The following is a 19874-nucleotide window of genomic DNA, read 5'->3' on the forward strand; positions in this document are numbered from 1 at the left end:
ACACGATGAAAATATGCATCCTCCTTTGTCCCTGCAGCAAACGTCAGCCTGTCTTCAGATTACAGCGGTTTGAGAAAGAACAAGGAAGATTAAAGAGGAATAGAGGAAGAAATGTCTTCTAATAAGGCATTACACTACCGATATCATCCGATGTAATGAATTCAGAGCCGTATCCGATTCCATGGTTACATGCTCCCTCGGCCTGATGATTCTTATATCATTTAAAGCCCCGAGTATTGATTTTGAAGTGAGGCATACGCGTCTGCTGAGCCAGCGCATTTGGAGTTAACTCTATCAGTCTCTTAAAAAGCATATATCTCTGCAGAGAACAGCTCTACTTCCAAGCATATCGGAGTTCAGCTGTATTCTTTAAGACAAGCTGCAGAGAGTCCAACAGCATAGGACTGTGCACTAGATTTCATCGTATTTATCGGTAGCACAGAAGCGCGCGTTGTAGTGTTGCGAATGAGGAAGGAGGATTTTTCTTAAAAAGGGGCTCTATTTTGTGCACGTGCTTCATTCGGGCAGGTAACAAAGTGAACCATCGCCAAATCGATAATCATGATCGTTAAGTTCCATTTACGATGTCTGTCAAACGAAGCTAAACCACTGAGCTACATACAGGCAGCTTTTGATTCATAATAATGTATCCGTAGAAGCAGTTGACAGTATTGCTTTTTAATGCTTATTCAACAGGCGGTTGGATGAATCATTCTCAGTGGCTTTACACTTGCAAAAAGGTTTTATTGCACTTGGAACGTTGAGTTTTCATCCACTTGATTTAGAGACTCAGCTCTGGCTTAGGCAGTGTGGGGGGAAAAAGCTTTAAAGAAGCCAGTTTTACTCTTTTTTTTGTTGTTGTTGTTGTTTTGCACCAGCTCCTTAATCATTCAGTAAAAAATTGCGATGTGTTGCGGAATCCATTATTTTTCCTCACACTTAGTGGGAGTGTGTTTGTGTGCATGTGTGCAAGTGCAACCTTGTGTGTTTACATAGCTCAGGCCATTAGATGTGGATCAGCTGTAATGCAAACAGACAGTAGTGAATCTACTGAGCTTGAGTAATTGGACCTTGTGGGGAACATCAGACTCACTTATGACAATGCACGCACACATACACCCACACGTGTCTCTTAATATCACTCTTTGTTATAATTATCAGATAACATAGTGAGTGGCATTTTTGGATAACGTATCTTGAGCAGCGTCAAGGGTGAAGTTAGAGTTATCAGGCTGTCAGAGAGGGAGACATTGCTTTGGATAACATAGTCAGACTAGTGCTTCATGCGCTGGGGAGGGAAAGCTGCTCACAGCCAAACGTTTCAGCTGGAAAATGTCACCCCAGTGAAATATCTCCCAGAAACATGTTCACTGGGCAAACATGACTGACATTCCTTTCATCCACTCGAGCTTTTGTCACATAAATACTCATCCCTTTCATAAAGTCCAGCAATGGACTTCGAAACAGAAGCACTTCAAGCCAGATAGGTTCATTCAGAGTATTACAAAATACATTTTGTAACATTATCAGCATCATTTTGATGCAATGACTCATGAATAAGGACAATGGCACTGCTTTCATTTCCCTCTCCTACTCTATGTAATTTATGCTAACCATGCACAAAACACTTGGTAGCTCGTAGCTCTGCTTTCAGGTACCAGAAGTTAGCTCGGAATTCCAAAGTCATTCCATGCATTCATGCAAAGCTTGCAAATAAGAAACAAATAAGGCGCTTTAAGGAATGATGTTATTTTATTTGTTGAGTGAATCTGAATGATTGGAAAAAAATAATTTCTTACAAATGTGTAAACAATCAACATCTAATACTTTTTAATGCCTTTACTCCAGAGACTGGTTATCTGATTGGAGATAGTTGGTCTTTCTGTCTGGACATCCTTTCTCATCTTACTCTTTGAGAAAATGTCTTCACATTTGGTAGAAATGTTCACATGGACTCAACCATGAAGGGAATGCGACTCTGTAAAGTACATTTTAGTCCTTAACTCAAGAATATATGTCCTAATTAGACACACGTTTTTCTGTCATCAGTATGTCAGAGACGAAACTAAGACTTCTTGAATTGATTGAAATAATTTTAAAATCTTTTTTTTTCTTTTACATTTGTATTCATATAATATAAGCACAGTGAAATCAAGTGTATATGAGTGTGTTAGCAGGTGTTTTCCCACAACAGTCCCCTTGGCTCGTGGGTCAAAACAAGTTAGATTAAGGACACTGACCTCTAGACTTTGAAGAGATCATGCTTACAGGAAGCCAGACCTCGCATCATCGGATAGCACTGCAGTTTCACTCTCATTGGGCTGATAACGGTATGTCAATAAAATTCCATGGGTTAAGGGAAGTGGCCAGAAGAATTTGAACTAGCAGGGTGTGTTTGAGAGAGTGTTATCTAACCTTGGGTCAGTGTTTCAATCACGTGCTCTATTAAAACGAAGAGAAAAAAATGATGGTAATTAACTTAAGCGTAGCGTGTAACCTACAAGCCTAAACTTGAAAGTGACAAGTAGTATTTTCCGTCATTTTTGTCAGAAGGTGTGATCAGATGTGGGACATTCAACCTTCAATCAGCTTGTCAGTGCTCGCAGAAATATGTGACATGGTTTCCACATTTCTTTGCTGCAGTTTTGCCACGTATCAGCTATGATATTGAAAATACAATGTATCGATGTATTTACAGCAACCCAATATAAAGCTAATATAAGGGCTTGGCTCATCTATGCTTTATATGCTCCCTAAATCTGAAATATTTCCTCTAGATGTTGTTCCGAACAGCATTTTTTTCACATGTTCAGACACCACCACATTGAAACTTTTACTCATTAACATCCCCTATAATCTGTAACCATCACGCGAGTTGATCAATAAGAAATGTAGGAGGTCCTCTTTCACAGTCCACTACCGTTCTGTTTTTCAGCCATTACGAATCAGACCCCCTCACTGACCAATTAGGCATCTTTCTGTTTTGCCTTCCTCCGTGTCCAGGGACCTGATCAGGCATGTAGATGAATGGATCTGTGCTCTGAAGCGGTGGAAAGTAGTAGGTAATTGTCTTTGTTCACCTGGCATGGCCTCTGTGTTGTTTTGATCGATTAGCTTTGGAATAACAAACAGAAATTTCCTGAATAAAGTACCAATTAGGTGTCTGCAATAGGTCGATCATTTTTTTTTTCGTTATCGATTTTCATTTATAAATGTCGGTGTATTTATAGTCGAACATGTTTGTGATTACGTTTTCAAACATGTAGCGGTTTGTTTGCCCCAGTTAAAATAAGTTAAGAAGTTAAAGAAGTGTGTGTGTGTGTGCGCGTGCGTGTCTGTCTGTCTGTCTGTCTGTGTCGGAGGACAGACGGACGGACCAGTAGGAACCTAACTGTCCAGATTATATCAAAATTTTTTCTCCTGAATACTGTGTTTTAGATCTTCCGTGTATTTTGTCATTAAAAAACGTCAAATTTGAGCGAATTCACTTTTGTTGCTTCTCAGCTTGCAGGGAATGCACATAAATACAAACGAGGGTGGATAAAAAAACAGGTTCAAATTGTTCCAAATAAATTCATACAGCTCTGGATACACCAACTAAATCCAGTCCTCTTGTGATGGAGCGCAGCTGAATGAACTTACCACATATTGCATCAAAGTAGCTTAAAATATACCACGCTGTGCTTGTCTGTGTGCTCGTGCAGTTAAATGGAGCCCCTGTTTATGTTTCAGTAATTATACTTCATACAAGTAGATGTCTCTTGACTTGCACTTAAACCAGTTTTTTTTTTTAATTTATTGTACAAAGTTCTGCCCCCTTACAAGGTCCATCTCTAGACTCAGATTCTTAAAGAATTCTCAAAGGTTTGTAATGATCTATTCTGACCCCTCTAGGAAGTCCATTTCGATCCACACAGACTTCCACCTCCACTGGCAATTTTTGTCCTCAAAAGTTTCTGTCCTGGCAACAGCACAGCTACCGGGGAGTAAATTGGATGGCAGCAAACTCCCCTCAGTTAGACGGAGATAAAAGTGACATTTTGGTTGTGGGAGTCCAGAGACAGTTGGTCTCTGAATACTTGGAGACCAAATCATTTAAAATCCCCAAACTGATCAAAAACTTGGAGGCGTTACCATGGATGGGGATCTCAGTTTTAAAGATCAACTCATAATGACATCACCAAAGTTGTTGCTGTTTCCAACTGGGAATCCTCTCCAAAATCACCGGTTTTGGTTCCCAGTCTGACTCAGAGAAACTAATGAATGCATCTATCATGAGCAGGCTGGACTCGAACAACTGTCTGTTTACAAGTTCTAAAGTGAAAGATCAGTAAACTACAACTCATTCAGAATGCATCTGGACGCATTGTAACCGAGTCTTGAGAAATCCTAGAACATCATTAAAATCCTCTGAATTGAATTGAGCAGAAAAGACAGCAGCAAGCTGTTTTCATTATGTCAGTAATTAACAGGAAAAAACAGACTTCAGGTAGGCTCATTGAGGAGTAGACAAGGAGGAAACATTGCTTTTAGTTATTGATTTATTTATCTTATTCCCCCTCCACCCATCGCGCTAAACCTTTAGCGAAATCAGAAACTTCATTCAGTCATTACTGCAAGCTTCTTTACATAGAAATAGCTGGACCTTTGAATGTGGAGATTCTCTTTTACTGCGCAATAGGGATAAGAACATAAGTAAATGTAAAAAAAAAAAAAGGGGGCTTTGTGGTGATTTCATACCTCTCAATGTGGATTTGATAAAACTGAAGCACATCTGTTCCACTATTTGGGCCAGTGATGGACATCAAACAAGCTCAAAGAATGAGTCAGCGGTCCAGGCTAACATGTGTCTATACAACATGCCGGGCTCTTCCCTTACTACTTAAAAAAAAATCTGGAAATATTTTTCTTGTCGTGAAGTAAATGTTGGTTTTCCATCTGGTATCACATCTTTGTGTGTATATTCTTTAAGGCCTCTGCTGTGGCTTTCAGGTTACCTGTACGTACGACCCATGTTTCGTTAACTTGGTATCTCTGGAATGCCGTAAAGGGATTTTCTCCAAATTTGCCACGAATGTCCACTGAGACTCCAGGATGAACTGAAATGATTCAGGTCAAAGGTCACTGTCACCTCACATGAACATGATATCTCCGAATGCCTTGAGGGAATTTCTCTAAATATTGTGCAAACATCCACTAGGACTCAACGGCAGGACAGACAGGCGGTGTAGTTTGTTTACTGTGGAAGTACTTATTGCAAAAGATATTAAAAAGACAATTTCAGTTCTCTTTTTCTCAACTTCTTGGGGTGTCGTATGCAATAAAACATCTGTTAGGAACATTTCCACTTGATAACCACAATGACTCACTCACCCTGACAGCTCAGAGTAGGTTAAATACAAACATAACTGCCTGTCTAGTAGTTCGACAGATCAGTTACAGTGGAAACTGCTATTTTCCTCGATTTTAATTTGCATTTGATCACACATAATAAGCTCATTTTATTTTACTTGGCAAACAGAGAGTCAATAGCTAGACATCTGTGTCACGCCCCTCGCCTATCTCCATTCTCCTCATGCTTACACCCCAGCATAGCGTGCCCATGAGTGGCATGCATATTAATTGTGGTAATGAAGGTCACCCAGCGAAGCAGCTGGAGTCCTTCTCTGTATCTACAACACTCACAGTAGGCAAGTTGCTGCCTGGTGCAAACCACACCAGGACACCAAAAAACACCATATGCTCCCTACCCATCTTCTCACACCTTCCTCTGGGCGGCCATTAAAGAACTCAGTCACAGCGCCTAGAGCCTTACGAAACATGTGAGACACTGAGACGACTGCTGCCCAAACTAGCATGAAGAGACCTAGAACTTTCTGGATAAAAATAAAGTCAAACATTCTATTTAAGTAGTTTTGGAGAGTGAAATATTATGATGTGATGAATGAAAGAATGACAAATACATTTTTGACCTTGTTGCATTACATCACCAGTCACATTGCAGACCTATGAACAAAATATCCCCAAAATTTGCCCCCCTCACCAAAAAAAATGACAATGTATGTGTAATGTAAGAGTAGTTTGACATCATGAACAAGTGCAAAACATCCCTCTCTGGTTTCTGGTGGTGATAACCTGTTAGCTATAATAATATATCTTGCGTCCCCAGTGTATACTTGGGCTTAATCTCTCTGCAATCATTGACACGACCGCCTTTCAACATTCAAATAAAATCCCTCTTAGCCTGTTTCCATGGGACATGATACGTACAACCAAAGTGCAGTTTTAATCTGGATTTATCAGTGATTTTTGGGAATCCAGCAGACAATCTGAGGTGAACTTGTTTCTTGATGATTGTTTGAAGTATTAATACAATAGTAGTCCATCACATCCTTCTGATGTTGACCATGAAATCGCTGCTCTGAGAACACACATTTTGTGCATGATGCAACGGCATACCCGAGAGCTCTGAGTGCAACTTGTTGACAGTTTTGGCAGCAATGAAAATACCATGTTTGTGGTTGCTGGGGGGGAAATGTCTGTGCTATGTTACTGCAGCTCTCAGTTCGGCCTGTCCTCTCTTTTAGGGTGTTCAGCTGTCTCTTTTTGCTGTCTGGTGCAAACTCCATCTTCAAAATGACAGCTTTATTTAAAAAAAAAAAAAAAAAAACCTCAAACTGTTGGCTTTGAGGTGACTGTAAATCTAATGACTATAACTGGTACTAGGCCTTGGTGATTTATTGATTAATTTGAGTTTTTTTGTTGCGGACAGTTTAGAAAATTAAAAAAAAATTCAGTTTTTACTCCTCTTATTATGGCGCACCTTTTTCCCCCCCAGGAGCTTCCATAGATTTCCCACTCTACCCTCCCCCTTGTTTCCTGCGCACGCATAGCAGCAACATGGCTAACGAGAGCAAGAAGTTTGTTCCTCAGAAAGGAGTGTCATCGTCAGTGGTTTGGAACTGGTTTGGGTTTGTGGCGACAGATGATGAACAAGTGACCGCACGCTGCAAAGTTTGTCTGAAGCCCATTGCAACAAAAGGCAACAGCACAACGTACTTATTTCAGCATCTAAAACAGGGGCGTCCAGCCGAGTGGGAGAAATGCCACTCTTTGCGAGGGAAACAAGACCGCTATAACCGACAAACTCTCACTAAAAAAAACAGCTTACTGTGGTGGAAGCATTCACCCACCCAAAATCAGAAAAAAATCGTGAATTGAATTTTTTGTGAAAAAAATCTTAAGTTTTTATTTTTAGTCCATATCGCCAGGCCTAACTGGTACCTCGAGTGTTATCAGAAATAGTTGAACTACGGCAGGATTGGAGTGTATTTTCATGGTCATGCAGAACCAACACCAGTCAGTTAGGAACCTTAAAGTTTCCTGTTAGTCAGGTTTTAAAGGTTAGACAGGATGTGGACTGGCACCTTGGCATCTCCCTCTCTTCAGGCAGCTGCGTAGCACAACAGCGCTCTGCAGGGACTCTGGTGGTCTACTGTTGAGACTTCCTCTGTCAGCCACTGAGGGGGCTCTGCTCTGGTATTTCACATTAAGGGCAAGGCTTAGCACCCCTACAGAGGCCTCTGACAGTCCTGTATCGATACACACTGTGTACTAGTTGGATGCTAAGAACACATCCAGAGACTCACTGTTGTCTCTGTTGGACGTTTGGAACAAGTGAGGCTAGCTCTCTCTTTTGTAGTTCAGCTGCAGGAAATGTGTTATCATTGTTGAAGGTAAAAAGTTGCTCACTCTCATTGTAACATTATTTTGCAGACGGAAGGAAAGGAAGAACGATGTCATAGTTTGATATCATTCTCTACAAGTCCCAGCTGTTTTCCTGCTGCATGAAGACTACAGCAGATGGAAACCCTCTGACATGGCGAACAAATGAAACTTTTCCTGTATGTGATCCATCTTGGCAGAATAGCCATCTGTGCCCTTTTAATGACACAGTTTCTGTGTGTGTGCGTGTGTGTGTGTGTGTGCGCGCGGGTGTGTGTGTGTCTTCTCTTCTCACTCATAAGTCTGAGGCATAGGAAGTCATTGTTGGGTCTCATTTTGATCCATTAGCTCAAGATGAGGCAAATTACAGGTAGAGATGCACAGGTCGATCGCAGGTGATTGGAAACGGATTGTTTTCAGCTTAATTGGCAATGATCAGAGACCGGCTGAACCAGTGTCTGTCCAATTCACAAGCTCAGGCAGCAAGATGGTTCACATTACGCACACTGCTCCACAGACAGTAGTGCATCATCCACACACAAGCTAGCAGGTCTGCAATTTTTTTCTAGTTTGAGAGGAAAAAGGCAATGCTTTGGGACGTCGCCCAGCTTAACACGGCCAAGTTAAAGATTCTAGCAAAGCTGCTAAAGCTAGCAAGAGACCAGAGCTGACAAACAGCCTCTGCCACTGTTTTCCCTGATATCACAAATTTATAAAGAGGTTTGTAACTTGATGCATTTTTAAATTTTCTATTGTTTTGTTTTAATCCTAACAAGCCAGGTTGCGTTCAACATAGCTCATTTTACCCGTTCATCTGTCTTCCAACAAGTCCCAAGCTGCTTAAGTATTGTTATTCTTAACAAGGAAACTAGTCGGGAAAGCATCCAATACACACATTTGTTTTGCTCTTTTGATAAGTTATACAGATCATAAACAGAGTGATTGAAAACCAACGCAAGAATCTCTTTTGTTAGTTTTTTGACATTGCTGAGCTTTTCATTCAGACACGTTCCCCTTTTCACCTACAGCTCTTACAGCCACCTTACACACTCACACAGCTGACTGCAGCTTTAATATTAACTCAGACCATACCACACTAGATTACACAAGACATATTACATACATCACTGTACTGGTGAAGTATATAGCTTAGGAAAATTGCATCCGCCCAGATTTAGCCGTCTAATATTTTCAGCCCCTCACTTCATTTATTCTTCAGACATCTGCTGTGACAACATTCATAAACTGGATGAGAGAAATCAGAGTTATGTCTGAGCCATATGTCATAAGTATTGTTAAATATCACTGCACAAACTATGTTCCCACAGTACAATTTTATTTGCATTTGTGACCAGATCATGTTCTCTTCGTTCATTCCCATGACCCACTTCATAATTGAATCTGAATTATTCATCCTCCTCGCACTCTCCCTCTCTGACCAGATGATCTAGCGAACACGACTAATGGATTCAGAGTCAAGGTGAAAGGAGATAAATATCTTGTCTCGAACAAATAATTTTTTCCATTTCCCAGTTGATGATACTTTTCCAGTTGAATATGGTGTACTAGATGTGTTTTATCAATCCTATAATTTCACACCACACTGCTTCAATTTAAAGATGAAGTAATGCCATCATCTTCTGATGGGGACTCCGATCATAGTCATAAGTTTTAGCTGCAGATCTAGCGCTGATGTAGAGCGAGAAAGAGAAATAAACCAGGCTGCTTTAGTTAATTACTCCTGAGGTTCACTGCTGTCCCTTAAGGAGCATACTTAATGGGGCCTTCTGTTATATGCAAAGACATACTTTGTCAAATGTCATGTGTGACTCAGCTGGCTGTCTGCATGACCTTGATCACTTTGTTGGATGGAAGGAGGTTCCTTCTGGGGAGCCAGTTCGATCATGTACCCTAAAAGTTCGCATAAGTCAGAAGCTTAAACTGTTAGATGTGAATTTAGTCTGAGAAAGAGAGATGATGAAGCAGACGCTGTGTGAGAAACGACGAAGTTCAAACAAGTGCTTAAAGCTTAGTTCTCAGGTTCCCGCTCTGTGTGGTATGTCATCATCACAAAAAAGAGGAACTGCAGGTCACTGTTAGATTCTGAGACAAAAAAACCCAACATTTATCTCTGCAAGAGTTTATCTAACCATGAGAAAATATTTTACTGAACTCGAAAGAGTCCATATAGATTGTACTGTGTGAAATGTGTATTTATCCATCATGAAATTTTGACCTCACGCTGTAATCCTGTCAAAGCATTTCAGATGGGGCTGTAATCCTCTAGATATACATTGTGGGAATAGGGAATGCAACCCTTCCTGAGTTTGTGATGTAAACAACAGACACATGCACACACCAGTAACACTGAGTGTGGTTTGTAATACATAAGACCCGTTTTCCTTCTTGACAAAAGCCATATTAAGTCCTTTGAATACGCAACAATAAACAAATACCAAAGCTTTTTTTAGCCCTTAATCTTATGAAATGTAGCAGCCTGTCCTGCAGCGTGTTATTACATGGTTATTACAGCGCCTTGATCCACTCCAAAATGTCCTGAATTTATTGTCCTGCACACTCAGAGTAAAGCAGAGAAGCAAGGTCATATGTAAAGTGCATTTGTAATCTTACATCATAATGATTTTGTAAGGAACTTTGACAAAAGTCAGCTGGGGTTCGTCAGGTAAGAGGCTGTTTATACTTCTCTTCCACAGATTTGCTGACATTTCCTACAACCCATCGAGTTGAACGTCCTCTACAATAAGAATGACTGACTGATTTTTTTTTTTTTAAAGCGAGGATGAAGGACCGCAGCTGAGTGCCCTGAGTTGAGTGCCCTCAACTTGCCCTCAGACTTTAATGTCGAAAGCAAAAGTAATTGAGTTTTTACAGCCTCTTTGTTTAACCGGGCATACATGTGTTCTGCCTCATTATTTTGAGTCAGCAGATTCATAATAGCCTACATTAAATGTTTTCAAATTAAAGTAATCTGCCTTTCAAATCTTCCATTTCAGCTGTCTTTTGTAATTTCTTTTTCTTTGAGTTGAAAAAACAAATGGAACAGTTGCACTATTCTGTTAAACAAAGACTCGGCTCAGAAACATCCAAGTTCATTACAGTGACATCTCATGATAATGTGGTAAACGCAGTTAAAACTTCTGAAACTGCATTGAGGTTCAGTTTAAAACCAAAAATGTAAAGACGTTGTGCCAGAACAACTGAATGTCAGACCCAAGTGTTTGCCGACTTGAATCTGGTGAGGATGCTAACTGCTCTGCTCGGGAGCTGAAGACGCTAGTCCTGGCCTGAAACACTAGCTCATAAAGTTACAGCTACATCTCCTGGCAAGCACTGGATAACTGCGCCATTGTCATTACACCCTCCATGTAACCCACCCGCCAACACCCCCCACACCCTCCAAAACACACACACACACGCACACACACGAGCGAGCGGCCCACCTGCCCCCTGAGTACGGTCAACCTCGGAGAAACGCTGCACATGAGTAATCTATCTTCAGCTCAAAAAAACTAGTTCGTAATAAAAATGTCTTCCAAATACTATGTGACCCAGGTTTGACACAGATGTTGTTTTTGGTTTAAGGATTTCTCTTCCAGGAAATCAGTTTAGGTCATCCTGAAAGAGTAAGTGTAGAGGAATGTTACCTCACTCCGACTGTTTGAAATACTGATGTTTATTATATGTTTATGGTGTGATGACATCCAGATTAGGTTATTGTGAGGTCTTCTTGTATTGAACACTCACCAGAGCTTTGGCACATACTACATATTTTGCATGTGTTTTGCACATGAAGCAATGAGATTGTGCAGCGATATGTAATAAACCATCACACACCTATTTGCTTCTTTTGTGCCCCCCCCCCCCATGTCCTTAATCTATGCGTCTGTCTAAAATACTGTTATTTTGGCAGAGACGGATAGCAATAAATAGCGAACATGCATTTGTTTCATCGATGATTTTTCTTTTTTTCTTGTGGACTCGAAATGCATCATATAAAATTTTTGCATTGCCAACAGGGAGCCACGAGATTGAAGCTAAATCCACTCCACAGCATCACAGTCCAAAAAGAAGCCTAGGGCTGGTCTCCTGGTGTAATTAAATATTTCCTTGTATCCAGGGGCTTTGAGGGTCCAGAGGAATGTTTTCTATGTTGCCTCGGCCCCTTAGAAGACTAGCTGGGTTATAAAGTGTTGCGCGGAACCCTTGGTGACGGGCAAGTTCACAGACCTTACAGCACAGCTTCTATTTCTTATCTAGACATTCACAGGAGCAGGAAACACATTGAGTTAGAGAAACAAAATGACCTGCTGCAGTAGGAAAAACTCCTTCGCTGAAATCCCAAGTGTTTAAAGGGAATTCACAGTTGATATCAGTGTTCGCTGTGATTTGCAGTACTAGTCCCTAGGAACACACAGTGATGGATTCTTGGCAGATAGTCTATTATCTGTAACAAAAAAGTTGACATGACATTTACACGTTGTGCATATTGAAAAATATTAAAATATTGTGACCTTGAAAAAGGAGTGCTTTTTGATTTACATAACATTTGAAAAAAGCCTTAAATTACATATTTTCTGCATTGTTTCCACATCATAAACGGATAAGCAAAGAAGAAGATATCCAGAAAATGAAAACTGACACATATGCTGTATTTATATTGTCAGTCAATCCATCCATCCATCCATCCATTTTCTTCCGCATATCCTGTTAAGGGTTGCTGGGGGGTTGGGGGTGGAGCCTATTCCAGCGGCTTTCGGGTGTGAGGTTGGGTTCACCCTGGACCATGGACGATGGACGATGGACCTGGACCAGTCCATCGCATATAGACAGACAACCATTCACTCTCACAGTCACACCTACGGTCAATTTAGAGCAGGGGTGGGCAATCGTGCCATGGAGGGCCGTGTGTATGCAGGTTTTCCTTCCAACCAAACACTTGAACAGGTGATTTCACTGATTAACACACTTCTGTGGCTGAAGGTGTTTTAATCAGTGGAATCACCTGTTAAAGTGTTTGGTTGGAAGGAAAACCTGCATACACACGGCCCTCCATGGCACATGATTGCCCACCCCTGATTTAGAGTATCAATCAGCCTCGTCCTCTCTTGATGTCTTTGGACTGTGGGAGGAAGCTGGAGTACCAGAGAGAACCCACACAGGAACAGGGAGAACATGGAGACTCCACACAGAAAGATCCCGTGATGGAGCTGGGACTCGAACCCAGAACCTTCTTGCTGTGAAGCGACAGTGCTGACCACTGCACCACCGTGCCGCCCGATTTAGTCTATAATCATCACACATATTTATATTGCTTTTTACTGAATTACATCATTCTGGACATTTTGTTGCCTCACTTTTGCAGTGTCTTCTCTTTTAAACCTCATCACTTGTCTTTCTCATTTCATCTTCTCCAGTCTCTATAGACTGAGTGTCTTTCCGTGGATGAAAGAGACAACGATGATCCACGCTTCCTTCTCTGCATCTAAATTCATTCCATTCACAAGATATTACATTACAGCGTTGTGATAATCTTCAATTTATAATTAGTTTCAGATTGAAGCAAGTGATTGTTTTGTGGTCCACTTTCTGAATCATAAAGTCTCTTATCCACAGGTTACCTACCTTCCTATTAATGAAAAATGTTGTGTATATGAAAACATGTCAGTTCAGCAGGATTTTTTTTTAAAGACTTCAATATTTCACGCCTTGATTTTAATTGAACCTAAAGAAGCTGCGGCGCCTCGACTGAGAGTGCACTCGTCGTGGATGGCTGACGTACATGATTTGTCAAGCCTCCAGAATCCTTTTAATGTGTTGTCCTTGGGTGAGTGTTATAATTGAATGCATAACAGATGTGACTGGAGGCAAAAGACACGAGCCATGTTTGAAAAAAAGTTCAGTTTGCGCTTTGAATTCTTACTCTCACAAACTTTGATGAAAAGAATTACTTCACTTTGAAAGATCCTTAAAGACCGAACAAGTTTTACCGGGAAGAAATGCAGATGTGAGGGGTTTATCGTGTTACTGCAATTCATATTTAGAGGAAATTAATTTTTTTTCAGTGCTTCATTATTTTAACGCTCATTCTTCAGCCGGAGTCATCCGTCATAAAATTCAGTATAAGATAGCTTAAAATACACAGCATAACACAGCATGTCCTTCCGGCTACCCATTTAATTAAAATTAGAAACTTTAGAGCCTTGTAGTATCTCGCTTTGATTGGGATGTTATGCTGCCTGCCAGCTGTCACAGAAAACTGGGTTTGTCAGATATTCAAAGAGATTGTTTTCTCAAAGGAATTTATGACATCTTCTTTAAGAGGTTACTCCTCATAGGCAAAGGCATAGAGATGTAGCTCGGTCTGGAGGAAAACAAAACAACACTTCTCAAGCCTGTAGTCCAGAATGAAAGACAAAAACCATCTAGAATGCACGATTTATGACAGTAGGATGAAAAAATTGAGTTAGAATAGGTTTCAAGGCATCCACAACACTGAAAAATGCATAAATCCTTTGTTTTTGCCAGTGTCATCATGAAAAAGTACATTGTTATGACTGGAACTTTAAAATATTAGCTTGACATATTTTTATTACATAAACAAGGGGACATTTTTCTCTTACATGTTCTATTATGGAATCCCAATGCCCCATCTTTTATAGGCCTTATTGCACAATAATACAGCATGAAGTATTACTTAGAAAAATGAAAGCAATAAAAGAAGAAGAAAAAAAGACAGAAAGAAGACGGGTGCATTTTTGAATGATGCACTCGTGTTAATCATTGTGCTCGGTCGGGTGTCCAACTGTGCACTGCTCCTTTGTTACCATGTTGCTGTGCTAACCTGGTGGTATCTCCCCTCTCTTATATTGCTATTATTTACCATGGTACATACAGTCCCCTCCACTATTGGTGCCTTGCCTCTACATGGGCACCATTTTGCCTTAGGAGGCCTCGTACACACAGAAGTCACTGTGTTTTCAGACCCATGAATAGACTGAGGAGGCCTTTGTTCGCTGCTGCTGTTGATAGACTATAGCTAGTGGTGTGGATCATTCCAGTGACAGACCCTCTCTGAAGAAAACAGTGTGTTCCAGCTTAAGCTGAGGGGAGGCAGCTTTAAAATAGACCTGTAATCATAGCCCCAGACGTAGTGTTAGACGTGCCCTCAGACATCTGCTCTAGTAACACACAGCCACAAAATTCAACCTGTACTGCAAATTTTTTTTTAAAGATGTTTACATTATAAGGCGGTGTCCTTGCTACCAACAACTTCAGAAAGTAAAGTATGGTGAAATTACTTGTGTTGTGAAGTCATCCTCAGACCCGCTTTTCATTTAGTACTTCAACTTTTGTTAAGTGTTTTCACAAAGTCTGCAACAGTTTCTTAGTCCTTGTTGAAAGTATCGTGCATCTATTACCGCGAGAGAAAAATTAAACTCTTTATGAGTCCAAACGACCGAAAACTCCTGCTAATTTTCATCAAGCCTAGAGACAAAATTTTATGTGGAACCAGAGCAGCAGTAGTTTGTCCCTGTTTGACCCTGGCCAGGTGCCAGCCTACTCCAGCGCTTCTCGGGTATCTTGGGTGATACAAATCAGATTACCATGGCAACAGTGTATACTCGATGTCAGAGCAAAGGGCCAATTGACTGCTGCTTTGTCTAGAGATCCTCAAACACCTGGCCCTGTGAAGTCTTCTTTGAAGTAGGATAGATGGCAGCCTAATCATGAAAAGCAACCTTCTGTATTCAACCTTTTAATTCTTCTTAAACAGATGAGTTAATGTTCCGCTGGCAGCTCTGGTTGACAATTTCCACCTTTTACCGCGTCAAGCACCGCCATTGATGGGTGTCGGTGGTTCTGTCAGCAACGTGCTCTGATGCCAAAGGCGTTCTGGGGGTTTCGGCCCAATGCCAGCCAGAATTGTCGCATCAGTTATAATAATAGGTAAATATATCACCATTGCTCTAAATTTCTCAATGAAATGTTGAAGCAAATATTGAGCTACATGTTTTAAAACGAGAGAGATTGGTATCATCAGAAATGTCAGGTAAAGCAGAGTGCAACAGTGGAAATGTTTTATTTGCTTTGGGTTTTTTTTAGAGAAGTTAAAAAAAACCTCATATTAGTATTGTGGTATTAGACATGAAAAACATGGCGCTTTCCCTGTTGTATACTCTTGTCTCGTCAATTTGTTGCCTCACATCTTCTTGCGGAGCTGCACACTCCCCCATCCCCACCTGATATGATCTTCTATTACTCTATAGTTCTAAAATTTCATATCTTCTCCTGAAATTGCTGAAATATAGCACAGTATCACATATCCAGCTTGTGGAGGGAGATTTTTGATAAGCACCGGTGTTGACACATGGATTAGGTTGTGTTATATAAGTTATTCAAGTTGTGCTCATGTGGGTGGTCCTTTTCCATTTTTTCTATTGGCTTTCATGGTGTCATTTACAGCCTCAAATGTTTCTACATGCACCTCTATGATGCTGTTTGAATCGGATCATATTTGTTTCAGATCTTTCCACAGAATGCCTGGATGAAAGTGTTCTCCCACACTCTTCTCACACCATCATTCTTGATCTCTGCTGTTCTCATTTCTGCTTTAACAACCGCAACTATGATAATATTTCCATGAGGGGAAGCTGATCCTGTAGGATGTTTCCTGTGTGATGTCCGCCGTCTGTGAATGCTGCAGTATGAGTTTTCCTTCAGGCCGCTACACTGGCGCATATAGCCAAGCACAACACGGGACTGATCTACTAGAGGAAATGACTGCATGTCTCCATCAGAGCATGAGAACAGTGCAGGCCAGGAACCCCAGCGTGGCCTTCCTCTGACAGCCAGGCCACATGCAAACAATAGCTAAGACAGCAGCGTCTCCGTGGCTTCTGTCGCTCCTGGTGTCTGGCTGCGATGTGTAGCCAAGTGTTCTTTGTTCACTCTGGTGATGTTTATTATACTTTTAGCATCATGTCCAAAGTTTCAACTGATGGAAGTGAACTGCCCACTTCAGTTCATCTCAAAGAAAGAACAACTTGGAAAGCTAAGCTAATTCTGGGAAATACAAAAAAAAGGAGCTAACCACTACAGGAACGAGTCAAATCAGTTTTATTTGAATCGCGCCAAATTACAACAAACGTTATCTCATGACACGTTAGAGCAGGTGTAGTACCACACTCCTTCAATGAATTTACACCCAGCAATTCCCCATGAGTAAGCACATCCTGCGAAAACCTTACACAGATAAAAGACAGATATGCAGAAGGAAAGAGAGTGGCGGAGATAAAGAGAGAGAGAGGAAGGGAAGAGACTGATGGACAGACGTGAGCAGGTGATGTTTAGGGTGGCAGCTTGAGCCTCCTCAGGTCTGCAGCCTCCTTCAGCAGCCGGGATCTGGCATGTGGGGAAGCCCGAATGAACAGTATTAAGTATGATGCCCGCAAAAAAATATAGAAATACAATTCTACAGTTCTACAATTTCATTAAGCAGACGCTTTTGTTCAAAGCGATGTACAACACAAGAAAGGATTTAGACTGGAGGAAAAAAACTGTAAGTACGACAAGGTGCTTATAGGTCTGTATCGGTATTAAAGGTCATCAGTTGACATTTTAGGTCTTTAAAAGATCCAGATCAGACCAATAATCCGAACCTGGGATTGCGATATACAAATGTCCAAGAAGTCAAAACCTTTTTAGGCTTTGCGTGTGTCATAGAATGTTTGGAGTGTCTCCGAATGAACTTATATGACCCTGGATTAAAAGCCCATCATACGTCTGGATTAAAAAGTGGACATTTTTTTATGTTTTCACAGAATCTGGATTGATTTAGTATTGATGCCAAGGCCCCACTGTTCGTTCCAGCCAATGTCTCCTACCTCTATTCATCTAAGGGTGTCCGTTCTCTTAAAAAAATGTAGCAAAACAATAGACACTGTGTGTTCAGACTTCTATTTTAATGTTAGTTGTACTTAAACCGATTCTGGCTATTGGGGGGGGGGGGGCTTGAGAGTTTTCCCAAAAATAAACATGCCTGAACTACAAATGGTTGAAGAAAACCTTTTGGAAAAGAAAAAAAAAATCACCTTGTCCTTTCTCAGGTTTTGTTTTTTGTTTTTTTTTGGCAAAGTTGACCAGAAGTTCATTTGAGCTTTCATTTTTGAAGAAGGGCTTTGTAATTCCTCTCCTTGATTGCTATTTCAACAACCCAACTGCTTTCAATAAGTATTTAATATCCTAGAAAGACAAAGTGAGAGTGGACTGAATATTGAAATTGATTTGAGAGTCTCAAAGGCGTCTGGCAGTTTGATTAAGACCTTGATGTTGATGTGTTGTTGATTTCACTCTGCGGCGGCCTTGTCATATTTCTCGATCAAGTGTAACCAATCATTGAAAAGCCCTGCAGTTAACTTGGTTCCATGTGGATGTGAACTAAATTTCTCTATTCTTTGACCAACAAATCATTTAGGGTGTTGTGTAACTAATCCTTGAGTCGGTGATTGTTTTGAAAGCACACTCCACATAAATCTAGTAGCAGTGAATATGCTAATGCTTTTGCGAGGCAGAGCCTCGACTGTACCTCTTTGCTGTGCTTTGTTACACTATGAGCATCAACATTTGCACCATCATTGGTTGCTGTCATGTCTTGTAAGACAGCTGCTGCTTCTCTCCTGAATCAATTTGGGGAGAAGTCCTTCGTTGCTGTTTTCTTTTTGTCTGATGTAGCTCACAAATTATTTAGCAGAAAATTGGCTGACCTTGGTTTCTGGATTCTACCCTTCAATAGTCTGGCTCATTAAAGCCAGCTGCAATCCTCTTTATGAAATGTTTTGTTTCCTCAATGGCCTGTTAGGTCACGGTGATCCAAGACAGATCTGATCGCTCACTCATTGTGTTTGTCATGGGGTCGTGGCTTTCCATCTGCCTTTGTTCCACCTTGTAACCACAAAGCTTGCACTTCAGGTATTAACTGCAGCTGTCCAAATGGACACAAAATCATATCCAAACATCCCTCCTCTCCAGAGAGCCCGCTAACTGAACATCTCACCTGATATATACTTCCTTAAATCATATGTAGAGGAGAGAGCTCTCAGAAAGAGTCACGCTGGAACGTGACAATCAGCTAGTTACAAGGGGTTTTTGAGAGAGAGAGAGAGAGAGATAAGAAGAGCAACAATCGAGAAAGTGACCCGGACACTTCCTTTTCTCTGAGATGACACAATAGCGAGTGTGGGATAGCGGAAGAAGAGGTTTACTGTCAAGTTTCTAAAAGCAAAACAGGAGCGTGTGGCCCCTGAGAAAGCTTTCTAGAGAAATAATAATCTGGATCACTCCGACGTGGGAATAGAAGTGATGTGGGAATAAAAGTAACGCTGGGACGAGAAAGGGCAAATCGAGGACGCGATGATTACCACAGAAAAAAAACTGAAAAGTTTTTGGCCCCTTCATCACAACAGTTGGGTTTTCACGACTTCACATCCAACAGCGCTGTCACACTGTTATCATTATGTCAATTTTCCTCTGGTGAGCTGTTGAAGAAGAATTACCTCCATGCCTGAATCTGGCAGACTGGCGTTGTGCCTGAATTGAATCAGCGGTGCAGAAAAAATACTTGGGTCAAGATAATGAGTTGTGTCTCATTCAGTATAAAATAACCCTTTACTCTGATAGGAACAGTATAAGTAAATGTGGATATTCTTCAAATCGGTAATAGTAGTGTGAAAAGATTGCTTTTATGTTGTCTTATTGCAGCAATAATGGCGCAGTGATTGCCCTCGATGGAAATGTTTACAGGATCTGCCTGGTTCCTTAAAAGTATTCCCCACTTTGTCATCTGAACTGTCCATTTATTCTGATCAAGCATTTATAACCTTTCATGGTTTAACTCAAGAACTTCTGAAAAGGATTTTTCTTGTTTCCATAGTGACAAATAAGAAGCCGTCCCATGTGACCATCACTAAGGTGAAGCAGTTCCAAGGATCTTCTGCTTTTGTAAAAAGGTCACAGTGGACGATTGACCAGCTTCGGCAGGTCAACGGCATCGACCCCAACAAAGTATGTCACGTTTAACTTTCTCCAACCGCAGTTCAACAACTTCTTACTCCGAATGACTTCATTTACCT

The 19874-nt window shown here is 40.9% G+C and overlaps 1 protein-coding gene across 2 annotated transcripts in view; it reads left to right on the forward strand.

Annotated features, from left to right (window-relative positions):
• Positions 1-19874, forward strand: part of stxbp6 (syntaxin binding protein 6 (amisyn)) — a 58135-nt gene that overhangs the window by 26001 nt on the left and 12260 nt on the right. For both annotated transcript variants that reach the window (XM_086182942.1, XM_086182943.1), the window contains exon 3: positions 19676-19806. In XM_086182942.1, coding sequence (XP_086039068.1) covers positions 19676-19806 — 131 coding nt within the window. The remainder of the gene's footprint in view (positions 1-19675; positions 19807-19874) is intronic.

This window comes from Aulostomus chinensis, chromosome 17 (genome assembly GCF_037954235.1).
Source record: "Aulostomus chinensis isolate RoL2024-O1b breed Wild chromosome 17, RoL_Achi_v1.0, whole genome shotgun sequence".
Classification (NCBI taxonomy): domain Eukaryota; kingdom Metazoa; phylum Chordata; class Actinopteri; order Syngnathiformes; family Aulostomidae; genus Aulostomus; species Aulostomus chinensis.